The sequence below is a fragment of the Pygocentrus nattereri genome, chromosome 15 (genome assembly GCF_015220715.1).
Source record: "Pygocentrus nattereri isolate fPygNat1 chromosome 15, fPygNat1.pri, whole genome shotgun sequence".
Classification (NCBI taxonomy): Eukaryota; Metazoa; Chordata; class Actinopteri; order Characiformes; family Serrasalmidae; genus Pygocentrus; species Pygocentrus nattereri.
Genome location: NC_051225.1, coordinates 7,031,689 through 7,048,891, shown reverse-complemented (window position 1 = coordinate 7,048,891; position 17,203 = coordinate 7,031,689). Strand labels below are relative to the sequence as shown.

General features: G+C 41.7%; 1 protein-coding gene and 1 long non-coding RNA gene across 5 annotated transcripts in view; one reads left to right on the top strand and one right to left on the bottom strand.

Moving 5' to 3' along the window:
* Nucleotides 1-516: 516 nt before the first annotated feature.
* si:dkey-121a11.3 (uncharacterized protein KIAA1614) overlaps nucleotides 517-17,203 on the bottom strand; it is a 42,148-nt gene continuing 25,461 nt past the window's right edge. For 2 of the 3 annotated variants that reach the window (XM_017701297.2, XM_017701296.2), the window contains 6 exons: nucleotides 14,856-16,102; nucleotides 11,919-12,054; nucleotides 9,880-10,117; nucleotides 8,335-8,459; nucleotides 5,822-5,994; nucleotides 517-4,819 (listed from right to left, as the gene is read on the bottom strand). In XM_017701297.2, the coding sequence (XP_017556786.1) occupies nucleotides 4,626-4,819; nucleotides 5,822-5,994; nucleotides 8,335-8,459; nucleotides 9,880-10,117; nucleotides 11,919-12,054; nucleotides 14,856-16,102 (2,113 nt within the window). In that variant the 3' untranslated portion in view covers nucleotides 517-4,625. The remainder of the gene's footprint in view (nucleotides 4,820-5,821; nucleotides 5,995-8,334; nucleotides 8,460-9,879; nucleotides 10,118-11,918; nucleotides 12,055-14,855; nucleotides 16,103-17,203) is intronic. The other variant, XM_017701298.2, reaches the window with a different exon arrangement.
* On the top strand, nucleotides 7,634-9,907 carry LOC119265286. Of its 2 annotated transcripts, XR_005131561.1 has the most exons (3): nucleotides 7,634-7,960; nucleotides 8,319-8,491; nucleotides 9,843-9,907. It is a non-coding gene; the product is annotated as an uncharacterized LOC119265286 (long non-coding RNA). The 2 variants fall into 2 exon arrangements; XR_005131560.1 differs by lacking the exon at nucleotides 9,843-9,907 and having other exon boundaries at nucleotides 8,319-8,524.

Genomic DNA, 17,203 nt, shown 5'->3' with positions numbered 1-17,203 from the left:
AAGCAACAAAACAGGTTGCTTTTGCAATTAAGTTTCCAAATATTGATAATCCAAGGACCCATTTAATTAACATGGACTTGTGTGTGTGTGGTGCAGAAGCGTATTGGTGGGCAGCGTAGGATCCATGATTGTTTAATCAATAAGGAAAAACAGGAGGTGTATTGACCAGTCAGCAGCCCTCCCCATAGCTGCTGTCCAGTCCGAGACCCTCTTAACATGAGAGGACCACCAAATTCACCCCTGACCAATGTAAAAAGCCTCATCCCTGACCTTTCTGGTGGTCATGGTACATCTGGTCTGTACACTGTTCATCATTGCATCTCGTATGTTCCCATAAAACAACCACCTTTGGATGGTAACGTTCATAAATATTAAGAAATATTTTGGTAAATAAGGTGTGAATATGAGGAACATTCATATCTGTAACATCTAAACATCTATTCACTCCTTTAAAGCTATAACAGACATGTATTTCAACGGTACTGTAGGTTTATGAAATTCCGCAAACAATCCACACATTGTCATTTCTTTTATTTCATAGGACTGTAAGTATAAAGAAAGGTAGCAAAATATGCTGAAATATGATTCATGGTGCATGTACTGTAATACTGATGCAACAGCCCCCTGGTAATAGGTGCCACAAAGATGCAGTGCAGCACTGGATGACAATCCGTTCTGAGAGAAACATCTAAATAATTTACTGTGCAACATTTGGTGTTTATCAGAGTCCTGCTTCAGCTTCACTGTTCTTGTCGTCAGAAAGGATGCAACTGTACTGCAGTTCTGAAGGTTAAAGAACCCACTTAACACTCTCTTGGCGTTGTTCGTTTGCATGGAGTGCACATTTCTGAGTGCTTGTTCTGTCAGCAGCAACAGGAAGGAATTTGATTAAAGCCACAATCAGAAATCACTGCAGCTGGCAGGGGCCTTTTTACTACTGCAACACCAACGCATCCACTAAAATGTGCATGATGTGTGTTCTCTCAGAAAACGTCGATGAAATATGGGTGCTGTTTCTGGTGCTCCTGCTTCAGGTTTTCTACCAAGAGAAGCATGCTATCATGGGCTAACGTTCACCTGAATTAAGGCCTTTACTATGAAAGGCAACCAAAAAGAGTGAAGCATTCATTTATTTGACTGAAATGTATCACATGAATACATTCCACGTGAATAAAATCTATAACACCAGCACAAACACTACCAAAATAAGTGAATTGGTAACTGAAGGACATAAATGTATTGATGTACATAGTATATATACCGTTTTTACCTCTCCATTATTCATCTCACATGGTCTATTCCTTTATTATATTCCTGTTATACAGTCATATGCAAAAAAAAAATGGCACCCAAACTTTTGCATCCAACTGAATTTCATTTCGTTTTTTAGATGCAAAGCACCTCATGGACTTGGCTTGTAACTTACTCACTCACTCGAGTTTAGCAGCCTTAGCAGATTCTCCACAAGGGGGTGCTGTTAGCACTCAAATAGCTTTTGGTGCTTCTCCTTAATGCCTCTACGTATTCTTAAATGTACTGGATGCGTAAACAAAAATGAGAATCAGGCTTTTGATCCCAGTGTTTGCACACTAAAAAAGTTGACTGCGTCACTAGAGGTACATAGACGGCAACAAACCAGCAATTTTTTCATCTGACCAGCAATAAAACATTTTTGCACATGACTGTATATGTACTTGGTAGTGCTATTTTGCAGATCGATGCCTTAATCATTTTATTACTGTACTGTTGTGTTGAAAGGCTCACTTATATTATTATCACATATATTATTATTATTACAAATTATGTACACATTTCAATCAAATAAATGGAATGTATCACTTCTTTCAGTGTGATACAGTGTGAGAATTTAGGAGGGATACCCAGGCTAAAAGAAAGCGTAGCAGTTTTTTGGCAAACAAGCAGGGAAACAATCTGTCATTATTCCATTGTGTCTTCGGTATTCGCTCCGTGTTGCAATGTCGTTCCACAAGACTACAGAAGTATAGATTGACCATGTGAACTGGGCTTCTATTCAGAGCCAAACCACTGTTCCAGGAATAGACATTTTCCAGTTTCAGTACGTATCACTCAAAACTGATCATTTCATGCGCAACAGAATCAGAATGTGGACTTGGAGACTTGACTTTGGCTTTGCCCTCCTCTAAGATGTTTGGTATATACAGAACCTGCTTTGTGTTCTGTATGGTTGAAAGACAATTTTACTGATTTAACTTGTAAGTTTGAGATTCTTCGTTCCAGTCCAATCCTAAAGGACACAGCTAGCTCAGGTTCCCACCCTACCTGAGCCAGGTAAGAGTAGACATTCTTAAAATGAAAGGGCCCAGAATTGAAGCCATGTCACAGATTAACCAGCTTTAGACATCTAAAGGACTTTTCAATTGCTCTTTAAAGGAATACACTTTTTTAAAGGGCCCATATCTTACATTTGTCTTCTATTTTTCATTTTTGAACTGGAGGTCCACTTAGAACTTTCATGTGGTTTTACGTACCAAAATAGTCACAATCATTTTTACATACCCTCTCTTTATCCCTTAGAATTAATGATGTGCCTTTAAGACTGATTATATGTAAATGATCCCTGTTCTGTTTGGCTGGCCTTTGTTATTCCAGCATTCAAAAAGCAATGCAGGCTGAAACGCTCCAGCATGACAGGCAGGACTAAACCTGCTCTAGGCTAAAACTGGAGGATACATGTAAATGCACTGGTTTTTGTGACATCACAAAAACTGTCCATTTAAAACAGGCTATTTTTGCTTTGATTAGGAGCAAAATTCAGTGTTCTGTGATATGGGCCCTTTAACCTTGGTCACATATGACTGATTGCCATAATTTTGACCGTTTCTTCTGAAAAGTAAATTAACTCAAAGCACAAAGTCTTTTTTTAAGTGTTGAAATAACAGTGGTAGTGGACCACAAATGTCAAATTTAAAAATACTGGAGTATTCCTTCAACTAACAATATAAAAAGAACCTTTCCAGCACCTTTATTTTTAAGAGTCGAGTTGCAAAATGCAGATTCCCTGACTCACTTGATTGGGGTGGTGGAAAAAAAGGAAAAATATAGAAGGTTGATGGTCCTTTAAAGGGGAACTGCACTCATTTTTCAAATTCTTTACGTAATTAAGTATCCGAGATGTAAACAAAGTCATTCGGAGTGGTCTGATGTGAAGTCATTCATCATGGAGAAATAAACAGACTAGAATTTTTTTGTAATGCTGGTGATAGGAACCAGAGTCGCAATGTCTATAACATAAAACCAGCCATCCAAAACAACCAGTGAACGTCTACACATCTTCTGCGGTTTTACATGTAAAGCTGCTGCTGCTGAAATAATGCTAAGTCTGGAAATATAGGTTTTTCCTCATCATCGGGTATTATACTAATCTATACTAAACCAATACGTTTGCATTTGACTGTATACGTGCTTGGTATTTTGAGCTATTTTGTAGATCGTACTTTAATCATTTTTATTCCTGTAATGTGTCCTTGAGGTCTTGAAATGTATATCGCTGCTGTCAGAACAAAACTATCTCCAAAATGGTAATTATACAGAAGAAGGAAAAAACACAGTTTACTTTCAAGGGAAATCAATGGAGCCAGACCTTTTTACAAGTTTTACACATTTTGGGCTGTTTCTTTTAGTCCATTCATCATAAAATTTACCCATAATGTAAAGAACAATAGGTATTTTCAAATTATGGCAAACACTGAAAAAGCAAGGTATATAATAGAAATCAGTACTACACCAAAACGTATGCATATAATTTTGCATAAAATATTTCAAATCTATCAACAATGCAACGACTCCGGCTTCAGGCAGTGTGTTTATAACTATCATGTAATCGTTTTCTGTTAGGGAGCTTTTAGAGAGATTAAACTCATTCAGACGTCTGGTTCCTTTCACCACCACTGTGAACATTTCTGACTCGGCAAATGGCTCTAGAATAAAGCACTTCACATCAAACCACTCTAAGTCATTGTTTATATCTTAAATTAATTATGCAGACATTTTTGAAAGGTGGTGGACTTCCTCCTTAGGGATAGATGAGGAACCTCTGAGCTATCGAACTAAGAAAGTGATGCACTGAATTTATTTGAGCTGAGGTGTATTCTGTCTTACAGTTGACTTGCTTTTGGCAAAAGATACATACATTTAAATCAAGAGAATTCAATGCATCACTTCTCAGTGTGTACCCGTTGCTCTTTATAGAAAGAACCTAAACTACAATAAAAGTTGAGATTGAGGGAAAAACAGAGAGATGTGGATTTCAGTCTGAAGGGATTACAGTCCCATGGACTTGTGCAGTATTATTGGAGGCAGAAGCTTAGTGCATTTCTTCACTGTCAGAACAGAGGAGCACCTTGTCTATGATAGTGCAGAGTAAACTCTTCTTTCACGAGTCCTTTTTCCTGATAAAACAAGCTACAGCCTAGTTGTTCAATTCAGTCAAGCTTAACACCAGCAACAAAGCTCTGTCTACTTGGACGCGCGCCGAGTCCGTCAGTGTAAGCCAGTTAAAGTCAGAACCAGCGGAGAAGCCTCACACACACTGTCTCGGCTGCTGTATTGCCTTTTCCTCTCTGATTTTAAAATGAAGTTCACGGTTAGCGGTGAGGCCGCCGGTGACGGAGCACACGGATGGATGACGTGCTGCTTTGGGTCATCAGCCGAGTGACCAGCTCCAAACTCAGCCCGGCCACTTTTTCTCCATTCACCTCCAGGATCTCATCGCCGACTCCCAGCAGCCCCGCATACAGCTTCTCGGTGCTGCTGTCACCCATCTCCTCCACATAGACACCTGCAGAGCATGCACGCATGGTAGGGAATGAGAAAAGTAACTGAACTTAATCGACTCAAATGTTTAAATCATGAAAGCACATTTCGGTTCAGTCTCAGTTTATAGGGGATGTTACAGAATTCAATGTATGGCTGGTGAATTTCAAAGAGGAACATTCATTATTAGCACTTTGAAGTTAAAGGTAACTGCTTAGGTCTATATCATATTCCTACACTTCTTTCTCTTCATCTACTTTTAATGTCTGCCTATTTTTACTCTGTATGTTGTAGTTTACAGTGACTACTTCATTAATATTTGGGGCAGTGGGCTGGAGGTTAGGGAACCGGCCCTGTGGGTCGCCGGGTCGATCCCCAGTGCTGACATGACTGAGGTGTCCTTGAGCAAGACACCTAACCCCCAATCCCGCAGTGTGCTCACTGCCCCCTAGTGTGTGTGTATTCACTGTATGTGGTGTTTCACTTCACGGATGGGTTAAATGCGGAAGTGGAATTAACTTTTTCCATTCGTATTCAAGCCACATTTGTAGGTGGTTTTGAAACTAATTCAAATCAGTTTTCTGAGAATGCGACTCAGTTTGACCGGTCAGATTGGCTTTCATGTGTTTTTTTTTTTCCCCATAATTTGTGGTGTGACAAAAAAGTCAGTGGCACAAATTCACGTTACAGTTTAAACATGGGGAGTAGAAGCTTTAAACAAATACGTAGGTAACCTATTTTTACTCTGTATGCTGTAGTTTACAGTGACTGCGAAATTGTGGTGAAATGTAAGATTTCATGATGCCTTGATTCATTCAATCATAATCAAATCAGATTTTTGTCAAAGCACACTTCTGTATACAGAAACACAAGGAATAAATAATCAGGCAGAAAGAAAGAGAGAGTGAGTCCAGGCCAATATTTAATGGACACTTATCAGGCACTCACAACTGCCTTGGTAAAAGAAATGCAAATTTTATTATTGAGAAAATGTAAGTAAATGAGAAGTCAATGGGATTTGTGTTACCTGAGTCTGGCCTCCCTTTACCGCGTGAGATGAGGAAGCCGAAGGGTCCGTCAGGAGGCCGGGACAGCTCCAATAATAACGTTCCATCAGGGAAGGCCTGGGCTACTCTCCCCACTGACCTTACGGCACTAGGGCTGCCAACATCCTCCACACTTAGAGTGCGCTGGAGCCCCCTACATACACATACATGCATAAGAATGGGAGGACTAGAATATTAAGAATGATATCACCACTGTCATAAGAAAACCTTAGTAACCAATAGTAACAACAGGATAAGAAGGAAAAAAACATACAGAATACATGAGAGAGAGACACTTGCATTTTCTTAACCAAAAAAGGGGGTTTCTTATGACCATGATGTAAGCCCCCATAATAAGGATAAATGCCAGCTAAGCTCTATATAAAAAAATCTCCAAATGACAAAAAGGTCAAAAGGAGCAGAGTCCAGTTCTTGCTCTAGAAAGCTTTCCAGCAGGACCGTGGCATTTGCATCTTTTCTGGTTTTAAAAATGGAAGACATTCAGGAACGCTCTGTTTACGCATAATAAATAAAACATAAATACATTCTTCAGAGGAGAGAGGAGAGTTTAAAAACAGACCATGCCCAAAATCAGTATCAGGGTGACTAACACCTCCTCAGGTTTCTTTCCATTTGTCTTCTCTCCATCTCCCCACATTCTCTCTCTCTCTCACCCTCCCTCCTCCCTCCCTGAGATCAGAGTAACAACAGGAGCTGTTTATAGCATCTCCTTCTCCCTGCTCTCTGCTCGCTGACTGGCTCTCGAGGAAGGTGACGTAAGCGGCAGCCTCATCACTCTTACTAGAATTTCCTCACTCGCCATCTTAATGGACCACTGAGACTCACACACCCACACCCACACCCACCCACACACACACACACACACTAGGGCTGCATTACATGAAATGTCATGTTATGATTACAGTGATTATAATGCAATTGCAATATAACTTACAATGTATGTTACAAACTAGGGCATGTAAATATCTGACCTCAAGAATTCAATAATATACTAGAGACACTCCTTCAGATGTGATGGGAGGATCTGTTTACATACAAGCTTTTGACATTTGTGTTTGAAAATTACTTGAGACTTTTATTTTGGCCATTTAAAAGCTTATACTAATTATTATATGTTAATAAAGTGTCTGACTCCACCCAGGTGAAAGCTGAATTCACCACACAGTATTTGCAATTTGCAACCCCCACCCCTAAACTTTCCTATATATATATATATATATATATATGCAATATAATAATGTCGTCTTTAGGAATGCCCTGTTTATGAATTTTGATTCCAGTTTCTTTACAGCAAAATGACCAGTTTGTTGGACAATTTTTCCTTTTTTTATTTTGTTAAGGTACACATGAAACACTCTAGTACATTTCCAGCAATTTATAACAGCCAAGCTAGCGATATAACCAATATTATCTGCTCTTTAATGTGCCAATTTTTCAGTTGCCTATCTAAATATCATCTAATAAAGTGCTACACTGAAAGTAAGAGGCAAATGGCTGTTTAGCACATTGAGTCATACATAATTACGGCATGACATTTTGGTATTAGTGCAGCAGCAGCAATCAAAGGCAGTGCGATGGCACTTACTTGCCTCACATTATTCACCTTATAAAAGTGCAACAGAGATATACCAGGTAGCCTGCGCTGTAGGTTTGATGGACATAGTGACTGTACCTAAGAGAGGCAGCATTTCTCATAGTTTTGCGAACAAAAATATTTCTGTACTGTATCTTTTTTTCTGACATTGTACTGAAAACTCATGTGGAGTGTTTGTAGTAGGTCAGAAAGCTCACAGCACACAATATAACAAGTACATAAAAATGGTTAGTGAACTGGGAAAATCTGTTTTTAGGGAAACAACATCAAATGAACTATGGAGGACAAAACATTTCTTGACATTCAAATTAGCGTGACCATTTGGCACTAATCTTGTGGAATGACGCCCCTCCTGAAGCCCCTTTTCCAGCATGTGGTCTCCTGATCATCTCATGAATTCCATTCTTTCTTTGGCAGGCCTACACACTTCTATTTTTAACCCCCCCAAAACACCCCAACCCACATCTGATGTAGACACGCCTGCTGACCCAGTCGTCAAAGGCCAGTATGTAGCTCGTTGCACAACACACCAGCTGTCTGTGCTTAGCTGGAATACACGCACTGTACTCACACACACTCACATAAAGTCACACGCCCACACTCAACATGCCACTCTTCACACTTCATTCATAACATTGCAACATGGCATTATAAATAGGTTGGCTGGTCAATAAGGACAGCAGAATGATACTGCTGGCCCTGCTTCAGCTATCCGCAGCATGCTCATATGTTTTAAGTGGAATATGTGTCGGATTTGAAAACATGTGCTAGTACGACGTTTCAAGTTATCCGAGTCAGATTAATTACATAACAGGGCTTTACTGTTTGTTTACAGTGTGAATGTGTTTGTATGTACTGTACAGATGAATGGAAGGCTACCTGGACAGTGCAGGGCTGCAGGGCATCTCCCCGGGCGTGTATGCGGCGGAGCGATCCCCTTTCCTCCTGGGACTCTGGAGATTCTGCACTGAAGAGGATTTCTTCAGCTGGACAAAAGGAGACCCCTGGTGGTCATAAATGAAAAAAAAAAACAACAGTGAGCAACCACAGTTCCACATTTTCCTTACAATAACCCAGCAGTAACTTAAAACGGCTCTCCAAATCATAGCAGCGAGGTAACCTGCATTGCTGTGGCCTGAGGCTTATTTCCCTGGAAACCTTTTGGGGTCAGCTAATCAAATTTTTTTTCACTGAATAGTATCAATATAAGAATTTATGAACGCTTCTACTGAATTTGTTCAAACTGTGTTCCCACAGTAAGACAATTTAAAAACAATTAAGTCTTCAGACATTAGATATTCACAAGGATAATGTCATATGTTATTTAAATGAACTGAAATGCAGTTGTTTCAAACTCTAAACCCTAAATTTCAACCTGTGAAAGTAATAATTTTTTTTGCTTTTTCAATTTTTTTTAAGATCTTTTTGATTTATTTTAAAGTGAAGCTTAAATATTCAGACTTAGTCTGAGTTTAATCTTTAAATGCTGTCCCGTGTTTTCATGTCACTGCCGAAACACAGTTTTAGTCCCTATTTTAGCCACACCGCTGCATTTTAGTGCAGGAAGTAAGACTGCATCCCTCTCCCTCATGGCCACATGGTGAGCAGTTGATCCCATTGTTTTGAAGTACATGTGTCTCTAAGTCAGGAAGCCAGTGTGTAACATTAAGAACGGTCACTACCAAAACATATTTTCTGCAATTAAATACATTTTTTGTGCTTTGATGAAAAATATTATAATTCTGTGAGTGTACAGCTGTTCAGTGCTGTGTTTGCTGGTCATGTTCTGGCCAGCATTTTTGAGTTCTGCTCAAAATGAGCTAAAATTATCACCACCGAAACAGTCACTGCTACTACACAATCACATACATTGGGTAAAGTGTTGGTAGTGATATGACTGCTTTGACAGTGACAAAATGGAATGCTCAATCATCTGTTTTAATAAAATAAAAATTATTAAAGTATAAGGTCACACACACAAGTCCAAGTCAGTTCTAAGTTCGAAATGTGTTTTCAAAATGTACAGTTTACTCTCTATTCCATACACGGAAACCAAATGCAAAAAAAATTCACTGTTTTCGTGACGTCACAAAAGCCAACAATTTCACCTGCCTATTAAGTCTACAGCAGTTTAGCCCCGCCTATTCAGGCTGAAGTTATAAGGAGTGTTTCAGCCTGGATCAACTTTTGAATGTAGTACAATACAGAAGAGCCACTCAGAACAGAACATGGTTTACAGAAATCAGCAACGAAAGCACAGTAATAAGTCTGTTTGACGTTAGAGATTATAAAGATTGCAGGATATGGCCCCTTTAAAACGCTGCTGTTCACTGCTAACAGTTTGTTGCATTTTGAATAGTGTTTGTTTGCATGTCTTGTGTAATTAGAGTGAGTGGAGATGTGTGAGGGCAGTAGAGGACAAACCAGGCGCAGTGACTGCAGTGATGGAGCTTTCTTCAGCTGGCTGATCCCTGCACGTGCAGGGCTGGGAGACGTGGAAGGGGATATGCAGGGTTTTGGGGGCAGGCTAAGCTGCTCCATGCTGCTTGAGCGTTCCTTCCCCAACCGCCCACCACTGTTCAGACCCATAGCTGAGAAGAAACGCCGTAGGGATAGTTTTGGCTTCACCTCCTTCTGCTCCACTTCTGATGCCACCCTGCTGCTGTCAAACACACAGAAAACAATCAGTATGTGACCAAAAGTGCTCACTTAATAAAAAGAGCTACCAGTATTTAATTTGTCCACTCTTCATTTATTTTAGCATTCTACTGCCTAAGTGGGGCAGTCATAGGCTGGAGGTTAGGGAACTGGCCCTGTGACCGGAAGGTCGCCGGTTCGATCCCCAGAGCTGACTAGTACATGACTGAGGTGCCCTTGAGCAAGACACCTAACCCCCAACTGCTCCCCGGGTGCTGCAGATAGGGCTGCCCCCCGCTCTGGGCAAGTGTGTTCACTAGTGTGTATGTGGTGTTTCACCTCACGAATGGGTTAAATGTGGAGGTCAAATTTCATCATTGTGGGACTAATAAGGGTCACTTACTCTTAATCCTACCTCTTCCACCCTAAAAATCAACCAGTTACAGTTGTTTTCTCCAAGACGCTGTTCCCACAGAGTCGCTGACATTGTGTTCCCTTCAACCAGACCCTATCCTTCACACTAGCACCAACCCAAACTCACCTGAGGTGCCTCACACTTTTCATTCTCATCTAAAATGGGATAAGATATAGTATCAAGCACTTTCATAAAGAAGCAGAAAGTCAAAGGCAGAAAATAATTGAAAAAGCAGGAGTTTCTAAAACTGGAATTAAAAATGACTCCTAACAACTGTGCAACGTCTGGTAGACACCAAAACTGCCCCATCAGATAAACAGCACTTAAAGCTTTCATCTGTGAGAGAGAGGAGAAAATCAAGCTGCTTCAGATCTGAAAACCTCCACTGGTGTTTCTGTCCATCCTTCCACTGTGAGAAGACCACTCAGTGCTATGGGTCTGAAAGGATGTGTAGCTCTCAAGAAGTCTCACTGAGAAAAGTAAATAGACCAAAAAATTGCACTAGAACACCCAAACTGAGCATGTAATGGAGTTTTTATGGGGTTAAATGTTTTACGGACTGAGGAGTCTGAGTGTGTTTGGATTTACTTGAATTGTGAGAAACAGAAAATGCAACCAACTTCTAAGACTGAACTTTGAAAGTGTGGAAAAATATCCCTGCACACTTTGCTTTGCTTCTGATACTGAAGAATGAAAAACTGTTTTGTCTGTAAATTACATAAATTAATGGGTGGTCTCTGACTTTTTCACAATCCTGCATGTCTTATCAAATGCGTTCCTGCCACTTGCATATGGTTTCTATGTTTCCCTCATATATAATAACTAGCCCATTCATGTTCAACAACTAAGTGAATTCACAATAAAATTAGATTTTCTATAATTTCATTAAAAATCTTATTTGATCAAAACACAAAAATAGTTAAAATGACAAACTGGGAGATTAAAAATCACCTTTTAGATGTACAATAAATTTAAAAAGTTCTTCAGATTCAGAAAGAAAAAGTAAATCTGTAATTTTATATATGAAGTTTTGAATCCAATATTTACTATATTGGTTCTAAATACATAATTGTATATAATTGTATATAATATCTTAACCAGGAGGGGGCAGTGTTGTAATGAGCAGAATTGGTCTTTGCGATGGTGGGCTTCTCATGCCACTTTTCTGACCTACTTTCATGTCCGAACTGCCACAGCACTCTGTAGGACTATGGCCCGGAAATTAAAATAGGCTGGAGAAGAGCTGAACAACTTAGCAAAGGATTGAGTTTCTTAAAGCCTAAAACCGAAAATGGGGATTATGGGGTAAAACACTGCTATAGGCTTTAAACTGCTTCAGAAAAACACAGAAAGTTCTGTTCCTGCAGGAGTGCCCTCATTCTGGAGGATTCTGTTTGTGTCTCTGACTCACCATGAGGGGTTTGGGCTCTCCTCCAGATGGTGGTCTGGTCGAACAGCTACTTGAATCCGTCCATCGTTCAAATGTCCATGAGAGTTTTCGGCGAGGCTGTCTGAAAGCTCACCTGCGATGTGATCCTGATCCAAACCTGCGGAAGAGTTCAGATGTATATTTAAAATACTAGACCATTTGAAATCACAACTGACAATGAACTCAGCAGAATTAACAGACTTAAAGATAGAACATGGCCTGTGTACTGTAATTCATGCATGTTAGATTAAGTAATAATGTGTCTGTTATGTATTAATTGTGTACTACATTGTACACAAACTCAACTTGAATGCACATGCAAAGGATTGAGAGACAAGGAGAGGCAGACAACAGAAAGGCTCGAGAGAGAGAGAGAAAGAGAGAGAGAGACAGAAAGAGAGAGAGAGAATGAGAGAGGAGAGTGCAAGGAGGAAACAGAAAAAGAAGAGAAAAATAAAAGGTTAGAGGTAAGATAGAGAGAAGGAGGGAAGAGGGAGAGAGTGAGAGTAGAAAGAAATAAAGGGGGGAAGAGAGAGAGTGAGAGATAGTAAAGAGAAAGAAGGGGAGCAAGAGAGAGACAGAGAGAAGAGGGAGAGAGTGAGAGAAAGTAGAGAGAAAGAAAGGGGGAGCGAGAGAGAGATGGAGGGAAGAGGGAGAGAGTGAGAGACAGTAGAAAGAAACAAAGGGGGAGAAAGAGAGAGAGATGGAGGGAAGATGGAGAGAGTGAGAGACAGTAGAGAGAAACAAAGGAGAGAGAGAGAGAGTGAGAAGGAGGGAAGAGGGAGAGAGTGAGAGACAGTGGAGAGAAACAAAGGGGAGCAAGAGAGAGAGAGAAGGAGGGAAGAGGGAGAGAGTGAGAGACAGTGGAGAGAAACAAAGGGGGAGCAAGAGAGAGAGAGAAGGAGGGAAGAGGGAGAGAGTGAGAGACAGTGGAGAGAAACAAAGGGGGAGCAAGAGAGAGAGAAGGAGGGAAGAGGGAGAGAGCGAGAGCCAGTAGAGAGAAAGAAAGTGGGAGCAAGAGAAAGAGGAGGGAAGAGGGAGGGAGTGAGATACAGTAGAGAAACAAAGGGGGAGAAAGATGGAAGAGGGAGAGTGTTAGTAATAGTAGAGAGAAAGAAAGGAGAGAAAGAGGTAGATGAGAGAGCAAGGGGGATAGGGGGAAACAGAGAGTGAGAAAGAGGGAGAAAGAATGGGGGGAAAGGCAAGCAAGACATAGAAGACAAAGAAAGTAAAAAGACAGAAAGAAAGGGACAGAGAGAGAGAAAATGAGAGGGAGAGAAAGCAGAAGGGAGAAGAAAGAGAAAGAGATGAGAAAGAGGAAAGAAAGGGAGAAAGAAGGGAAGAGAGAAAAATAGAATGATGAAAGGGAGAGAAAGAGGGAAACAGATAGAGATAAAAACAGAACAAGAAGTGTCAGAGAGAAAGAGAACAGGAGAGAGAAAGAAATAAGAGCAACAGGGGAAAAGAGAAACAGGCAATAAGGGAAGAGAGAGAAAAGCAGAGGAGAGAGAAGAGAGGAGAAGAGAGAAAGAGGGAAAAAGTAAAAGAGAAGAGGAAGAAAGAGAGAAAAAGAAAACTGGAAAGGGAAGACAGAAAGGACAGGGAAGATAGAGTGGGGGAAAGAGACAGAGAGAGAGAGAGACAGAGCAGGGCTGAGTCTCAGTGCTGGCTGGGCAGGCCTCAGTGGGATTAGGGGCCTGCTGACAGTAAAATCCCTGCTGAGGCTGGAGTGCAGCACAAACAGGCACGTCCTGGACTACACAGCATTCTGAATGGAGACTCTCTTTAAAAAGAAAATGTACTCCAGGACTGGCGTAATCCCCGCCCGTGAAACTGACCCCACAAATTCAACTTTTTAACACCCTGAGAACCAGCATTATTACTCACTAACAACTACAAAACTAATGTGTAAAGTTTATAATTATAAGAGTGAATAATTGAATTATGGGCTCACGCACAAACTCAGAGTTTCAGGGTTTGATGTACAAGTATGTATGTATAAGTCATTTTTGTATATAAAAATCAGAATGTTACTTAGTCAGTATTAAATCCATGTCTAAATCTCCATTTCATTAAATTAGACTTCACTTCTATGATATAGTTTCTTTTAAAAGGTATTTATGAGGCGATTTATAATTGGAAATGGATATTTCACTCACCAAACATACATACCGTGGGTCATTAGCAACCCTGCACTTATATCACATATATCTTATAACACACATCACTGCTGGGTGAGTACTAGAAACAAGTACCCAGAGACCCTAGACAGACGGGAAGCTCAAGGATCTGAAATACACGTTAGTCATTGTCAATTCCACCTGTTAGCTGGGTCTGCTCATTACACAGCACTACTAGACTAGGGGGAGAAGGCTAGCACAAGATTTCTCCAAGACATGAAGCCACTGCATGGCATCTTTTAGAACTGCTGCTAATGCAACATGACTGGACAACTCAACACGAGAACAGTACCGGCCAATTCTGTGACATCAGCCAACGAACACCCATGTTGGGTAGCATAAACAGGACCAACCTGCCAATTAAAAGACAAGCAGGCTACTTATGACCTCTTGGTCTCCCGGCCACAGATGGCTGTGGCATTGTCAAGGATTGAACTTGCATTCTCTGAACATTAGGGCCACCACAGGCAGTTGCCCATTTTAAATGTGGGAAGGGGACCCATACAGTCTGCACTTATAAAGGGCAATCCAATTAAACAGAAGTAAGTCTGCTTTATTTGTAATGAAACATGCAGTTGGTCAGTAAAATGCTGAAGATATCCATGATAAGCCCAGGACAAGGTTTTGGGACATATTGTGATTTAAATTATTATGACAGCAATAAATATTGTCATAGCTCCCAGCCCTATTTACTAGCAACTGAAACTTATATTTAAGGGTTAAAACATTCATGTCTGACCTGCTGGTTGTCCCGGATGCGTGGCAGTGCTGCTGGCTGTGGGATGCTTCAGTGTCAAGCTTTTGGATGGGTTCTCCAGAGCAGGGCTGACCTCAGGACTGCCATCCACATCGGCCCCTTCTTCTGCAGAGTCCAGGTGCACGAGGCGGTACTGTGGAGAAGGCATGAGCTTGACTACTCGTTGGCCATTGGAACGTTCCTTTGAGGCAGACTTCAGAGCAGACTTTCTGGGCTGAAGGGGTGGGGGTATTGGCTGGGGAAGCTGGGAGCTTGGAACTTCTCCTCTGGGAGGCACTGGAGGTGGCACGGGGGCTTTAAAGTTGGGTTGGGACTTGCACAACATAACCGGTACCTTCTGTCCCAGTTGCTCTGGAGCGTAGGGGTTAGGAGGCACTGCTATGGTGCCATTAGACAGGTGCACATCTGCCCCGTTGGTTGTGGGCCTGGAAGTGGGTGGTGACCCTGATGATACAAGCCCATTGGCTGTTGTCTCTGGGCTTCCTTCCCTTCTTCTACTTTTTCTCTTTTGCTTCTGTAGAGACCCTCTAATGCTAGTACTGTCCATGCTAACTGCACCTCTACAATGCGTGCCATCGCTGTCCACAATAACAGTGCCCACCGCTCCAATGTACGTCTCTTTAATCTGCTCTATTCGGACCAGGCGGTTGGGCAGGGTGGGGGCCACCCAGCATGGGACAGTCTTTCCCTCGGACTCTCCATCTGCAGGTGCTAGGGATAAAGGGAGAGAGTCTGAAACAGCCCCATCCAGTATTTTCTCTCCTGCCTTTTGTCCATCCAGTATCGTCCCACAGGAATTGCACTGCCGGCCCACAACCTCATGCACTAGTGATTTGTAATGGCCATTGGCACTGCTAGTATTAGCAAGTCCTTCCTGACCTTTCCTGTTTTTGTATTTCCACAGTAGTGAGTCCTCCTTGCCCTGGGCTGTCTCTATGCCTCTGCCGTTCACGTATGAGGCTAGGCTGGGTTTGGACCCCAGCAGGCCCTGCGCCCTCTCTCCAGCCCGCCGGCGCTGGCGCAATCGCTCCAGGTAGCGAAATTCCGCTTCCTTTTCTGACTCGTCCTCAAAGCGGACGCGTGTTGGTGACTGGCCGTGTCTGCGGCGGGGGCCTCCGACTGAGTCGCTGCTGGACGAGTCGCTGACGTTCCCCGAACCTGCCGCCACCCCCTCCTTCCCCGCTAGAGGAGCCCGCTGCAGGGAGGCCCCGGTCCAGGAGAGCAGATCCCTGAGCAGAGACACATACATACACAGAAAACATTACACAACTGTTGAATCCTTCTATACAAGCAGTAGTGTTAGAAAAAAATCAGGGCAAACCTTTTGGCTCCTTAAAGCACAGGTACAGAGGCAAAAAGGTTCAAAATCATGTTATAAACTTAATAAATTATTGTGAATAAATTTAGTGCACTGAAACTTTCGACACTTCGCACATCACTCCAGCCTGTGATCTTGACTCTGCAGGATAACAGTAGCCATCCATAAACAAATACATGTAACATTAACAGTGTCTTAATTAAAAAGCATTCAACACCACCAATTCTGTACTTTTCCCCATAAAATAGAAAAAGACAATGAACCTATGCACTGCATAATTTGTATATTCGTATCTAGATCTGCTGTTGAGGTTGAAAATCAGTATTCTGATTAGTTTAAAATGTTATTTTGAATATTTTTTTGTATAAAATTATCCTGAATTTCAGTCAATTTAGGAAAAAATGCTGCTTAAACAGTACGTTTTCCTCCCCTGCTTCTAAGTCATGGGTAGCCCTGCCTGGACATTTTTGTGTTTTTCCTGTTCTAACACACCCACTTCAACTCAGGAAGGGCTTGTTGAACCCTTAGATTCCAAGCAGATCCAGACTTTCATTCCGCGCTCTTCTAACCGCACATTGTACCCAGACGTCCTATATAAGTTCCTGAGTATTTCATAGCGGTACTGGACAATAATCCATAAGAATAAGGAATGAATAGTAAGCCCAGATTTTAAAGGGTTAATTGGACCATTAGTTGGATCTGGTATGTTAGAGCAGCGATAACACAAATAAGAAACATGCAGGGCAGGCGCACTACAGGACCGGCATTGAGAGCCACTGCTGTACACTTATATACAGCAGACACACGCACAGAAAAACATGCACACGCTAAAGTGGTCAGTGTTCAGCCTCCCAGCACACAGACCGAATGGCTGTGGAATGCCTCCCTGTGTTTCGGCTGCTCTCCGCAAGACCCTGCATTCCCCACATGCTTCATACCCATTAAGTGGAGAGAGCAGGCTCAGTGCAGCTGCCTCCTCAGCACCAGCAGGCTGCACAGTAACATATTTCAC